Below are 14,564 nucleotides of genomic sequence, written 5' to 3'. Positions count from 1 at the left end.
AGAAGCTCGTTTTCAAGAAATGGAAAGCATGCTCCTCTTAGGGGGTGCTTGCTTTAGTCGTAAGTGGGAAGAACAATCACAACTGAGAAAGTTCAAGCTGTGATTGATTGGTCGCAAGGTCAATCCTGTGACCAACTTTCACAAGATTCAAAGCAAGAACCACAGCTGGAAATAACAATCACGTCTTTTTACTTTCTCATGTTTCACTTATCTTTGAGTAAGTGTTGCGATTGTGATTTACAATCATAGGTTCCTGCGAAAATCCAAGAAACAGGGAATTGCAAGCATACCCTTAGATGAAGACATCCTTTCTTGATATCGAAAATGCCTTTTTCATCTTAAAAGCAAATCTGATCCTGACCCAAATGCACTTTCAGATCTTATTTTAAGGATCTGAATCCAGAAATATTGTATCAGCTTTGGATTGGATATCCAACTATACTGGATATGTTTGCATCCCTAGGATCATCCAATGGTGGAACTTGGAAGGTTCTTGGCATCCTTGCAGAAAAAATAAAGCAAAAACCATAAGAACGTGCTGCCTGGCTTGTCAATGGGTCGGGTTTGGTTCGGACCCAGGTGAAACCAAACCCAGACCTGATTTGAGATGATGGTTCCAGGTCTGGACTTGGGTTCAATCAGACCCATCATAAGACAAACCATACCAGAATCCTATAAGGTTACATGAACCATACCTTGTAAAATAATATTTTTTTATCTTTTTTACATTGAAAATTTACAGTTCTTAGTAGAAACTCAGGTAGGTCCCGAGTCTGGTATGAAATTTCACAAACCATATCCAGATCCATATATACGGATCGGTTCCGGGTCAAACCTGACCCATTGACACTCCTAGGCCTGGCTCTCACACCAAAAATTCAGCTAATCTCGATTAACTAAGAGTTGAAATTTGGACCGAAAAGTTTCAGAAAAAACTACGCAAGGATGTCAACCAATGGGGAGGATGGAGGGCACACAGTCCAAGGTGATCCACTTCCCCCGATGGGCATCTGCAGCATGACATGCCCATAAAGCAGCTGCACAAAGTGGATCTGGATTTGGTTCCTCTGTGGGAGGCAGATCCAAATCAGGGGGCTGGGATGCCATAAAGCAGCACATTGTATGATGCAAGTGAAAATGGTGCAATCAAAATCCAGCCAAGAAATCAAACTTGAGTTGCTCATGAGCCCAAGTTCGGACCCAGCTCAATCCATTCCTCTTAGCTCATAAAACAGCAAGATATGCACTGCTTGGTTAGCTCATGTTCCACAGAGAAAACGGGCAAGAAAAACCAAGTGCACTATACACGGTGTGCAACAAATATCAAAGATATTTTGAAAATATGACAAAAAAAACTATTTTAGTCACCATTTTTACATGAAAAAACATTGCAAATTTTTCAGAATATCATGACATTCTTGTTTAGACAAAAAATTCCACCATTTGAACGTGATATTCACGTTTATACTTGTCTAATATCATTAGAATATCATCTCTCTTTATGTTTTCATATTATTTAATTTTTTTTCTTTTTGGGAAGTTCTTTATGTTATTAACTTAATTTTTCCAATAAAAATGCAAGAATAACAAAAATAAATAAATATCACGATAGTTTTATACTTGGTAAAGTTACGGTTTAAAATGTTTGTCACTATTGCCTTTACCCCTAGGGCTGTTTATTGGAGAAATGAGGAGAGAGTTGTTTTATACGAAAGTCACTTTTCCATATGCGAGTCAAATCATATGTAAAAGTTTCCGTTCTAAAGTGACTTTTGTGCGTTTGCTTCTAGGCTGAATACGTGTTCTTTGCTGTTCATTTCACTTTGGAAAAGTGAGAAACTCAATACTGGAAGCCACTGAAACACTTGCATTGTGGCTTTTATCAGGGCTGTCTTATTGTTTAACTACTCATTTCAATGTGTGCAAGTGCTCTATTGTTCACAACATCGTTATGGCTTATTTTGTTTCAGATATAATTGAGAAAGCAAGTCCTGGAGATTCAGCATTTTTCCACGATAGTTTCAAATCATTTCCATGGAATGTGGAAATTTTAACCATTCACATGCAAGTTAGGCTGGTAAACGAGCCGAAAGAACCAAACAGAAGGTGTTCAAGCTTGGCTTGTTTCTTGTGTCTAGCCAAGCAGAGCTCGAGTTCATGAAAAGCCCAAGCTAAACAAGCCGAATACAAGCAGTCTCATTTACAAAAAAAATATATCTTTTAAAAGTTGAAAACAATAGAATCTGGACCCTAAACCTACTAAGCCAAGCCAAGCTCAAACTAGCTCATTTTTACAAAATAAATAATTGTTTCAAGCTTGTAAGCAATAAGACTTGAACTCCAAAGTCATTTTCATTTTATAATATAAAATATATGTAAAATATATTTATTATTAATAAACGAACCAAGATAAACATTGGTTGTCCATGCTCGAGCCTGTCAAGCCTATTTCACGAGTTCAACCAAGCCGAACATGAGCCAAACCACGAGCTGCTCATCTCATTTCCCAGCCCTACATGCAAGGGATAAAGAAAGAGTAAAATAAAGATGAGCTCAGTATCCTTTTTCTTTTACAACTATCTCTGAACCTTCAAAGTTTGGGCATTCAGATGGCATGCCGATTCATTCTAACAGCCCTAGATCCAGGGTTGCTATAAAAGCGAGGGAAAAAGGGAATTCCCTCAGTAAGTTACAGGCATGTCCTCCAAATCAACTCATATATATATATATATATATATATATATATATATATATATATATATATATATATATATATATATATATATCCAACTCCACCCAACGTGGTCCAGGTCAGACCATGTTGCCACCCCCATCATATGCTCCTGACTCTGCAACAGTGGTGGACAGCACAATTTGACAAATATTCTTTGATTCCACTGTTTTGCATCAGGAAGAAGAGCCAGGCAGTTCCACATGATTCACAACCAAGTGGAAGCGCATAGAGTCCAGTGGACCCAGCCGGGTCTCACCCATCAGAACTTGGATCTAGGAATGAGTGAAAAAGAAAAAAAACACAGACACTAAATATACAAATCCAATGCAGTCACTGCACAAGCCAGCCATGTGTTAACAAAAGACCTGCAGGTCCTGCACATATTTATAATATATGCACAAATTTACATAAATCTAACCTGAAACAGTAAAACCCCTTTATTATCTTCACAGGGGCTCCAAGACGAACGTTTCATCAATCAATGAATAAGAACTAATTAGATCTCAAATAAAAAAGCCGATTTTTTTTCTTTTATTTGCATTTTTTATTTTTTAGGAATGAGAGAAAAGCATGACCCTAACAGTAGACATGACCACTCCTACCAACAGCAGACCCCAAATTCAACAGGACTAAATGGAGAACGAGAGAGAGAGGGTGATGTGACGGTACAGGCTTCTGTTTCACACCCAGCGAGGCATAACATAAGAAGAAGATGGGCCGGGGTTAGAGGCGTCGTTTCCCTGATTCAAGTTGCCGCTCGCGAGCATCGCCATCAGACTTCCCCCGTGCACCCTTCCTTCAGGCAGCGAAACGGCAGTCACGCTGGCTGAGCAAGCTTCCGCAGGGAATTGGAGAGACACCACGGGATACACAGCAGCATGCCCAATAACAGGTTTCATAACAGGTTTCGCAGAAGCATCCTGGTGCGACCAGACTCCAACCAAGTTGCCTTCCCCACCATAGCCACTTGTTGCGAGGTCGATGTGCATTCCTTCTGGCTTATCTTTGGGGTGAGCAGCAGGGGCCACAGTTGCTTGACTGAGCGTGCCACCACCGTGCACACGCTTGTCCAGGACCATCGCACTGTGCGTCTGGCACAAACCGGTCTTCCCCCGCGCAAACCTGTAGCAGGGGCCCTGCCCAGCATCCGTCCCAGGGTGCTGCACCCACGTGCACCGCTTGCCCCCGCCGTGCGCCTTGCAGAAATCCGTGCTTCCCTGCGCACTCTTTCCGCAGCCCTCAAACTTGCACCTCTTGCCACCTCCATGCTTGACGCAGAAGTTAGTTCTCCCCCTGGCGCTCTTGGTGCACCCGGACGCCGCGCACCTCTTACCACCACCATGCGCGACGCAGAATTTCGTCCCGCCGTGCACGCTCTTCGTGCAGACGCCGCCGCCCTGAAATGAGCACCGCTTGCCGCCTCCATGACCCTTGCACAGGGGAGTGCTCCCTTCTGCACCCTTTGTGCACCCGGCGAAGGTGCACCTTTTGCCACCCCCGTGCGCCTTGCAGAACATGGTGCTGCCTTGTGCACCCTTGGTGCATTGCGGGAACAGGCATCGCCTGCCGCCTCCGTGAGAAATGCACAGCCCGGATAGACCTTCGGCGCTCTTGGTGCAGTTCTCCGTCTGGCACCTCTTACCTCCACCATGCCTGATGCACAGCCCTGACTTCCCTCTGGCTGCCCTGGTGCAACCTCCCTCGAAGCCGCATCTCCTCCCGCCTCCATGCGCAATGCAGAAGTCTGTGCGACCTTCGGCACTCTTGGTGCAGCCAAGGAATTCGCATCTCCGGCCACCGCCGTGGGCTTTGCAGTAGACGGTTCGTCCCTCGGCGCCCTTGTGGCAGCCAGCTCTCTGGCACCTTCTGCCACCCCCATGGGCGATGCACAATCCGGAAGAACCCCTTGCTCCCTTCCCACATCCTGCAAACTGACAAGTCTTTGTGGTACTGCTACGTGCTTGAGTAAGCCCGGAAGTACAGGCAGCTGAACCTTTCCGCGCCGGAGTTACAGTTGACAATGCTGGAGCATCCTGGTTAAGATCAGCATTAGCTGAACTTTGGTTAAGATCAAAGCTTCGTTCCACGGCAGGGAGCAGACAGCTACCTGAGTTCCATCCAGAAGAAGTCGAACAGTCATCAACCAAAACTGTTTCATTGATGTTCTGGTTGTCACCTGAGGTTGGAGTGATGCTGGTGATATCAGATTCAGCAGGTCCAGTGGAAAGACTCAACTGGAGGTGGAAAGTCGAATCCATATCCATAATTTTGTGAGTCTTCCGCGAAGGTCCCTTTGGGCACGCATTCTTGTCGTTGCCAAGGTGAAGATGAAAGCTCAAGCCCAGATCCATGGAGGACTCATCATCTGTAGTTTCCTTAGTTGAAGTGAGGGTGCAAGTCTCTAAACTTTCCTTTGAATCCGAAGAACTGGGAGATCGGCCTAACCCAAGGGCTAGTAAAGACTCATCAGTAATGTCATCCCACTTCCTCTTAATATCCTTTGCAGATGGAAACTGAGATTCATGAGAACCAGGAGAATCCAGCCGTAAGACAGTATCTGTGCAATGCTCTGATAGGAATTGGGTGCCCTTGCTCAGACTTTCAAAAGCATTTACAGACATGGGGTGCGCGGAAAACCCAAGGTGCTTAGACCTGGGATCCATAAAAGACTCCTTAACTTGATGAAGCTGCTACTCTGATCTAAGTCTAACCCTTTATTAACTCCAAATGTGATGCAGTCTGCCTGACTTCCGGAAAATAAAAAAAATATAACTAAAAACAATGTGGGGTATGTTACATCTTCGACTCGAAGTAGTGCGAACAACCTCCGCTAACAAATCCAGATGTGTCCTTGCGATCCATCTCCTTAAAATTGAACACGGGAAGTCTGAAGTGATCTACTTGTCTGGTAGCCTTGGATTAGTTAGACCTTCATTGAGGAGTATAAACAGTCATAGTTCACAAATGCTTGTGAAAATGCGCTTCTGAGGTGCCAACTGCAAGATAAATTGAAACATGTAGCCACAAGCAGGTGAAAACAAATACGAAACAGTGATGAAAGCAAACTAAAACTGAAGAACATTTGGCACAAGGAAGTACAAGGGCAGACAAAGCCAAGTTGAAAAACACTTTCAATGATTCATGTTTCTCAAAGTTAAGAAGATTTCATGAAGAGAAAAATGAAAATAACAGGAAGAGGAAAAACAATTACCATGCCAGATTTTAAATGACAAGGACTCGTGCAGAGTATCAAAGTGCCACGACCAAATGAAGGCTTTAATTTTTTTTCAAACTTAAAAAAAAAAGTTACTGACTACTGAACACTCTTATAGACATACAGGTTATAATCTTCAATCATTTCAGCTTAAGACAGGATGTACAACTAATTATGCCCTAAAGATGATAAAAGAAAAAAAAAGGTCTCACAGTCAGAACAGCCGAATAAACCAAATTGACGAACAGTCGGTAAAATAGCTAAATATTGGCAACAAGGTAGCAGCAAGTTACAATTTTACACAAACCAATGGAACCCCTAACTGCTCATCCCTCAATATTCATTCATGAGTAAGAATGGCAATTTCAGGCACTGTACCATAGGTATCAGCAAAGGGAGAACATAAAAACCAAAATGAATATGTTAGCATTAATTGCATGAGATAATGGTACTAATAAACAAGGTAGCAAACAGGTTTCCCAGTGTAGAGCAGTAGGCCTTCATTGACAGAGAGAAAACAGCATAAACAGCACAATTTGCATGTGGCAAATCTATTATTCTCTAGACTTTGGGAAAAGAATAGCAAATCACAAAATATGAAACCAGGGAGGGGGGAATTCAGCAAGAGACTTGCATAGGACATGTCCTTAGTAGAGAGTTCACACAATCTATAGCTAGCCCGATTTAATAGTCATGGCGCAGTAAGTACAGAATAATCAGAGATCAACATGTCTCTCTATCAAGTTTTCAACTCTGATATGAGATAAGCAAGGATTAGCTGGCTGAGTACCAAGCTGGCACTTTAAGGATCTACATTATAAGAATATTCCCTTGATGTTGTTCACACGGATGGAAACTGTATCTTTCCATGGAAGATTAACATGGAAACAACAGAGTTGTCCAGTGTATTTTGGGGGATTACCTCTCAAACATTAACAAGCAAATTCTAGATAGTGCTGCACAACAACATCAACTCCAACCTATAAGAAAAAACCTGACATGCTATGAGGCGAATTTGAAACTATGCCAGCAAAACAGACAAGACAGATCCCTTCAGCAGCAGAAAGAAGTCTATTATCATAAACTCAAAGAGATTCAGACAATTACAGGAGAATTATTGTCAATTTGATGGTCTCAACATGCAGACACTATAACTCTCTCACAAGCACAGACTGGCAAACAACTTTTCTTGTCAAAAATCAAGAACTGACAGGTGGTGATAATACATTAGAAGATTCAATGGCAAGTTCAGGTTAGATTGGCAACTAAGTGAGCTAAGGCTCTGTTTGGATTAAGTTGATCCCCAATTCCTCTGAAAAAGTGTTCATGGAACTCAGTGGGACTTGGTTCCCCTGTCTCAGTAGAAAAAGAAATAGGCATCTAGAAGGGTGCTGACTTATTCTCTACCGATACAGTTGTAAATGAGTCAATGGGTTCTACAGAATTTATTTATAATAAATCCAAACAAGATGCAACAGAAACTCATAGACCACAACATCTATATCCTGAAGCTGAATAATAATGGGCTCATTCACAAAGAAGGTAAAAAACACAGGAAAAGAAAAACACACAAAGCAAACAAAAGAAGGCCTGTTCGTACATCCATATGAACACTTAACAAACTTCAAGTTTCAAATACAAATGAAATATTGAGTTGATGATGGCTTTCCTTTTTCTCCAGCTAAGTAAACCAGTCATAGTGTACCACCATATCAGAATTCAGAACAATATTTAAACATCGTGAAAACAACCACAAACACAGGATCCCTTCAAAAGAAGTACAGATAAAAATAAAACCTTAAAACCATCTGAAAGAATACAAATGTGATAAATAATGGACCGAAATATGAAACTACTACATGGCATGTAAAAGAAAAAAAGATCTTATCGTGAGGTTGATGCTTGTTTCAGAAAAAAGGGCAGATAGTGAGGCAGGTAATTCATTAAACATGAAACTTTACAAGAATACATTAATGGCCTAGGATGTTCAAACGATTATGAAATTTCTGGTACTAAAAAAGACAAATGTTTTCCAAAAGGGAAAAACTTGGCAGGAAAGAAAACTAAAGGATCCGAATGGGGAATTATGGAGAAAGACCATGCAAAAAGCAGAACTGGTATAGGAGGTGAAAAGGGGAAGATGGGCAAATCCAAAAAGGAAAAAGATAAAATGCAAATCAGAATTGTTAAGAAAGGAAAAAGAAAAGAACTGAATGCTTTCTACGTCATTTATTCTTTCAAGAACTGCATCCACTGGGAGAAAAGATGAAAGACGAAAATTGATAAAGTTCTACGGAACAATAAAACTTAAAGCCAACAAATTTTGGAGTTCTTCAATGTTCAAAGCTCGATCAGTGTTCACAACAGTATGAACACCAACCCTACGTCACAATTGATTAATCCCAAGAGATTCAAAGTTAAACTAACCTGAGAAACATAAATTTCTGAAGAAAAGCAAGAACTTTGAGAAAGTATAACTTTGGAAAAGGAAAAAATTGGAGCAAAAAGTTATACATGGACTCCTTCTCAAGATATCTTTTTGAAACACAGAACAGATCCATTGCTACTGAGATGACGTTGTCAAGTTTCTGAACCTTCGGCTTAAAGAAAAAGGGAACAATAAATCAAATTCAAATGATTTAAAGTCAAACAATCAAATAGGAACAACCACTCAAGAAAATAGGATAGATTAAGAAAAAGAGCAAGAAAAAAAGGAACAGATTTCATAATGGAAAAGGTTAAAACTGAACCAGATTCCTGTTTGCTTTTCTAATACAGATGTTCACAAGAAAGAAATTGAAGATAAAATGATCTAAAATCATAGTTTTTAATAAAAACTATGATTTTATCCTCCGAAAATGAAAAAAAAAAATAATCAGAATGGAATAAGGGCATATCTTTAGTCAAGAACTTAGCAGAAACGAATAAAAGTTAGAGGAATCAAAGCTAAGATGACTAAACATATTTCCAGAGAAATAGAAGAATATAAAGAAATTATAAAACAAAAATAACAGATAATGAGAGAGAGAGAATCTGAAGCATATGAGTTGATAACAATCGTTTCCAGAGCCAAAAGAGGAATCTCAGCAACGAAAAACAGAACAAAAGGAAAGCTGTATAAACTTTGACGCGCTTGAATTTATGAATGGCCAAAAGTTGCGTTTATCAAAGCAAAAAACAGCAGAACGGAAGAGAACTCATACAAGATGAAAATTGTGTGGAAAAATAATCTTTATGATACAAAACATTACCAAAACTAATCCCAACCGATTTAAAGCAAAAAATAGAAAAAAAAGAAAAGAGATAGAGATCGGTACCAACACAATGAATATCGGAAACGCAAATAAGATATCTTACTGAAACCAGAATATACTAAAAACAAATCTAAACTAGACAGAGAAAATATGAAAAGTATGAGATTTATAGTAAAATAAGCTAAATAAATGCAAAAGGAGATCAGACTCAAAAGAGAATACAAGAAAACTGAAGTAAGATGAATATACAATCACGACATGCAAAGATTGCGTTGATGAAAATGAAAGCAACCTCAAAAATCATTGATTTCTTCACACAAAAGGATGAAACAAATTAAAGATCTCACAACGCAGGAAAACAGAACAAATTCAAACACGAATGTTTTCTGGTCTTTCCACCAACTCGAAAACAAAACGACCTAAAAAATCAAGAAATTTCGAGAGCGAAGGAAGAGCGTTTATTGCAATACACAAAAAGAGGCGAAACACGTATCAGATTACAAAGCGAGTAAGGAAAAACCAGAAAGACACAGAGAAAGAGAAAAGAACGCACCTCAGAGCTCCAATAATCGCTCCAACGAAGCCCGCAATCCGACGATCGAGAGAGAGGGGAATGCTAGGGTTTGTCAGAATTCGGGAGGATGGGAAGAGGAGCGAAATTAGCGAGTAAGAAGAGAGCGTGAGAGGGAGACAGACAGAAACAGAAGGGAAGAGGAAATTTTTCAATAATAAACAGAAAAAGAGGAGGAAAAATTAAATAAAACTCTGTGAAGGTTGAATTACCGATTTATACTTTCGATGGTTCATAAGGACGAACGTATCCCACGTTGCCACAGAATATGATGACCATAATGCCCCTCGGAGTTGTTTTGGGGGGAAAGTGAATTGGATCGGATCCCTTTTTATTAGTTCCGATTTAGAAAAGACCGGTTTCTGTTTAAGGCGGGGTGGATTTGGACCTACCAGATCCTATTGTGTTTGGACTTATCTCACAGATATTGCTAATATTTTGAAAAAATATCATTTTTTTTATGACCAAAGAAAACTCTCAACATGAACCGGGTCACTTAATGGGCCCACCTCCCGTAAAACTCCGGATTGAGTATACAACCACTCAGACTTAGGGGTGGCAAAATCTGACCCGACCCACCAACCCGCTTCTTAGCCGGGTTAGGGTTTGGCTTAAACGGGTTGACCCGCCTAACCTGTTTATTAAACGGGTCGTGTTAGGGGTATGCCAACCCGTTTGACCCGTTTAATAAACGGGTTAGGCGGGCGGGTCAACCCATTTACACGAACTCATCAACCCCCAACCCGTTTATATATATATATATATAAACTTATCTAACCCTAACTCCTGTTTGACCAATAGTCCGAACCAAACCAAATCGTAAACAAAAATGTCTATGTTATCGGGTCGACCCATTTAATAAACGGGTCGCCGTGTCATGTAATCGTGTCTTGTCGACCCGACCCGTTTATTAAACGGGTTAACCGTGTCGTGTAAGGTTACTCGTTTAATAAATTGGTCGTGTTCGTGTTTGCCACATCCGACCCGTTTAATAAACGGGCCGTGTTCGTGTGGAGGTATTCTGACCTGCCAACCCGACCCGATTGCCACCCCTACTCAGACTTACCTGCCCCAACCCTAATAACATAATTGTAATAACGATATTTTCAAAAGCTAATATAACACTGCAAATGTGTGATATTCTCAACATATTGCTTGTTTCCAAATTATTACATTTTTATATCAGTATTAACATAATAAAAAATTGTGTAATATTTTTATTTTATACTTTCATTTGTATTTGTTATCTATATTTTATAAATTTGAGTTTTTCTCAAGAAAAACCAAAATTTTCAAGTAGTGCAAGATTTCCCTTGTTGAACTTTTCTCAATAATGAGATTTGTGAAATTGGTTTGTGCTTAGGGCCTTCCAAAATTATACTAAATTGTGTTTGGGTATTAGGGTGAGAAGCAATTAAAATAATATTAATTTTTTATATTTATTAAAAAATAACAAATTCAAGAGTAAAGCGTACCGATTTTCTGCCGATAAGATAAGTATCGGCCGATACAGACACTCACTTCTTACTTCTTACTCTGGTAACGATGAATCGAAGTCATGACATTGACTTTTTTCAAAGCGGGGTTAAACGCACCAGTCTTACCAACTTTGGTAATAATAACTCATTCATGCCTGGATCTGAGCCTAATTTCCTTAATTGTAGATCCGTCAAGGTATAAGTCCAGATCCATAGATACGGATCAACCATAAATAGACCCATAACATGACTTCCTTATAACCTTTAAGATTCCATAAATGATGAGAACCACGGTTTTAAGACGTGGTAGGAGTAGTAGTAGGACTAGGGCTGCCAAACGACAGGAGCAGCTCGTGGCTCAGCTCAGCCCGGCCAGCTGGGTTATGAGCCAGCTTGTTTAGGTAAATGAGCTGAGCATGAACATGGCAAGCTGGGCTAGTATAGGCTTGTTTTACATATTATATATTTTGTACATATATTATATAAATTATATATATAATATATTATATGTGTTTTATACATTTATCACATATTATATATATTTTATATAGTATTAAGCTTAAAAACAGTTAAAAATCATGTTTTAAAAAAAATGAGCTGACTCGTGATCGGCTCGCCAAGCTCGATCTGGGGTGTACCCTTTCATTCGGCTCATTTATCAGCCTTATGTAGGACCCATAGTGACAAATATCACGAGATTTATGAAAATCTTGCGATAATATCGCGAGAAATTGCTTGAAAGTTTAAAAACGGCAATTTCCTGCAAGATTTTCAAAATATCATGAGATTTATGAAAAAACATAAATATCGTGATTTAAATGCGATATTTATGTTTTAAATGGCTATTTATAATGAAAAATTCATGTATTTTTATTTTAAAATATTTTTATTAATATTTTTTATAAAAAATAAATTTTATATATTTAAATTTATTTTTTTATTCTCGAGATTTTGCCAAAAATGCAAGATTTATGAAATTTTTTTAATTTCTCATGAGTTTTTTGAAAAACGAGAAATTGCCGATAAAAATGTTTGTCACTATGGTAGGACGGACCCAAACAACCCAGAGTTTTCAAGGAGACCTGGTTCCCTAGAAGAACCAAATTAATAGGGTTGGGATCAGGTGATATTAAAAATCACCAATTAATACACATGAAAAGTATGTCATGTGGTACTGAGACAGAGTGACGTAAATGGGATGTCAACGGATCTGATTTGGGTCAGTTAATTCGACCAAATCTCAATTCGATTAGTTGGATTTGGTAAACCCGGCGCTATCCCACTGATAATCAGAGTAAAGTTTGGTATGCATTTTTTGCATCTGAATCCAAGTCAATTCTGAATTCAAAGAATTATCTGACCCGATTACATATAAAACATATCCAATTAGCTAATCAGATTACCTTTTCCATTCAACTCAGGATCCGAATATGATTCGACAAGATCCGAGTTCGACTAATTACGTCCCTACATAAAAATGCTAGTCAGCCCTAATCGTACCAAGCGGATTTGGACACGTAGTCAATTACGGACTCAGATTCGGTTTTGTCATAAATGCACCTGGATTATGCCGAAGCCCTCAATACAGTATCCGATTTATGGCGCTCTCCAGACTCCAGAGTGTGAGGGCGAATTTGTCAATATCGAAAACTCGGTCGGACAGTTTAGTCATTTAAAAAAGTCAAAGGGCAAATATAACAGCTAGGAGCTCATCAATCGGCATGGGGAGACGGCCGTCATTTTAGAAGAAGGCAGAGCCCTTTCCGTACTTGGGACGGTTATAGAGGCGGTGGCTCGTCATTGGTGGGGTGAAAGGGCCTGCAGGTAACCTAGGACCCACGTGATGACGCTACAGATGACGTCATCCTGGTTGTGGCGAGAGCCTCTCGTGGTGCGTGCGCCTTTCGTGTGGGCCCCGCCACGGCCATTATCTCCCGCCAATGAGTGGCGTCTTTTTTTTTTTTGTTTTTACTTGTCGCCCTTCTTTCCCTCTTTCTCTGTGTTGAGTATTACGGATTTACCCTTTGGTTTAAGTTAATTAACAAATCTTGATATCGAGATTATCTCGAGATAAATTAAAATTTTCACTTTTCCCAAAATATCTTACAAAAATTTCAGTACAATCTATATTACTAGATCCACTGAAATCAAGCAAAATCTATTTATTATTCTCAGGCAAGAACATAAATGGGCCTTTTAGGGGTGCAAATGGATCTGATCAAGTATAGAAGTTTTTATAATTTTTTACTGTTTCTACCTGATCCAGATTCGACTTTCTTATATATTTAGCTGATCTGGATTTGACTTTTTTATATATTTAGCTGATCCGAATCCAAATCCGTTTGCATCCCAACTCAGTTCTATTGATCTTTTGTTTGCTGGAAATACAATCGGCTGACTTGTGCCATATTCACAACATCTGTCAGTACATCTAGTTTGGGGAAAATTGCACGTGCCGCAGGTTTCGAACTTGTGACATCTTTCAAACTTGATGACGTTATTAACTAATATGAAATTTGAAGGTTTGAAGTCGACAAAGGATTAATAGCAAGAATTCAATCATTGTGATCATATTAGTAAATCCATATATAAGACATTATTTCCCTTGGTACGAGCACCCCAGTGGTTGCCCATGCGGTCAGCGGGGTCCTCTGTCAAGCTGAAAGCTCAAGATCAAATCCTGCTGGTGCATGCAGCCTGCCATTGTTTTATCACGGTTGGGGCACATAAGTATGGGTAAACGTGTCTTAAACTTAGAGTAGGGATGGCAGTGGACCCGGGGAAACTGACTCCACCTCACCCCGTTTGGACCAGGGACGGAAGATATGAAATGGGGATGGAGGTTAAAATCAAAACCCGTACAAGGATGGAGGTGGGGATGGACTTCCGCTTTCCCCTGCCCCGCACCTTCCCCATCCCAATTCTTGCCTTGCCATACCCTGCTTCGTCCCCAATCTTTCTTTAAGGATGGCAATGGACTGGAAGGAAAACGGGACCCCGCCCTGCCTCGCCCCATTTGAACCAGGGATGGAGGACATGAAACGGGGATGGAGGTTAAAATAAAAAACCCATACAAGAATGGATGGCGGGATTTTGAAACGGACGGGGTGGAAACCTTATCCCCCGCCCCGCTGCCATCCCTAACTTAGAGTTTTACTTAGCAGGGAGGTAAGCCCATTAAGTAGAGCCAATCACATGACAGCATTTCATGTGGGGCCTGCACTGTGTAGCTGTGGTCCCAATGCAATGCTATTATTGATTGGCTAGTGTCACATAGCCATGACACTTAGCTGCTCCTTTGATCTCAACTCCA

General features: G+C 40.0%; 1 protein-coding gene across 1 annotated transcript; it reads right to left on the bottom strand.

Annotated features, from left to right (window-relative positions):
* Positions 1 to 3,148: 3,148 nt before the first annotated feature.
* LOC149814333 (uncharacterized) lies at positions 3,149 to 9,904 on the bottom strand. The gene is made up of 2 exons (XM_089990217.1): positions 9,756 to 9,904; positions 3,149 to 5,730 (listed from the first exon to the last, which is right to left on the bottom strand). The coding sequence occupies exon 2, from the start codon at positions 5,395 to 5,397 to the stop codon at positions 3,415 to 3,417; it is 1,983 nt and encodes a 660-aa protein (XP_089846343.1). The 5' UTR covers positions 5,398 to 5,730; positions 9,756 to 9,904; the 3' UTR covers positions 3,149 to 3,414.
* Positions 9,905 to 14,564: the final 4,660 nt, after the last annotated feature.

Source organism: Nuphar pumila, chromosome 15 (assembly GCF_984573655.1).
Source record: "Nuphar pumila chromosome 15, dmNupPumi1.hap1.1, whole genome shotgun sequence".
NCBI lineage: Eukaryota > Viridiplantae > Streptophyta > Magnoliopsida > Nymphaeales > Nymphaeaceae > Nuphar > Nuphar pumila.
The sequence above is the reverse complement of the archived record's forward strand: the minus strand, read 5'-3'. Positions and strand labels throughout refer to the sequence as shown.

What these genes read in the sequence shown, in the direction of transcription:
- LOC149814333 (XM_089990217.1), bottom strand. Translation starts at nt 5,397, where the DNA reads ATGGATCCCAGGTCTAAGCACCTTGGGTTTTCCGCGCACCCCATGTCT.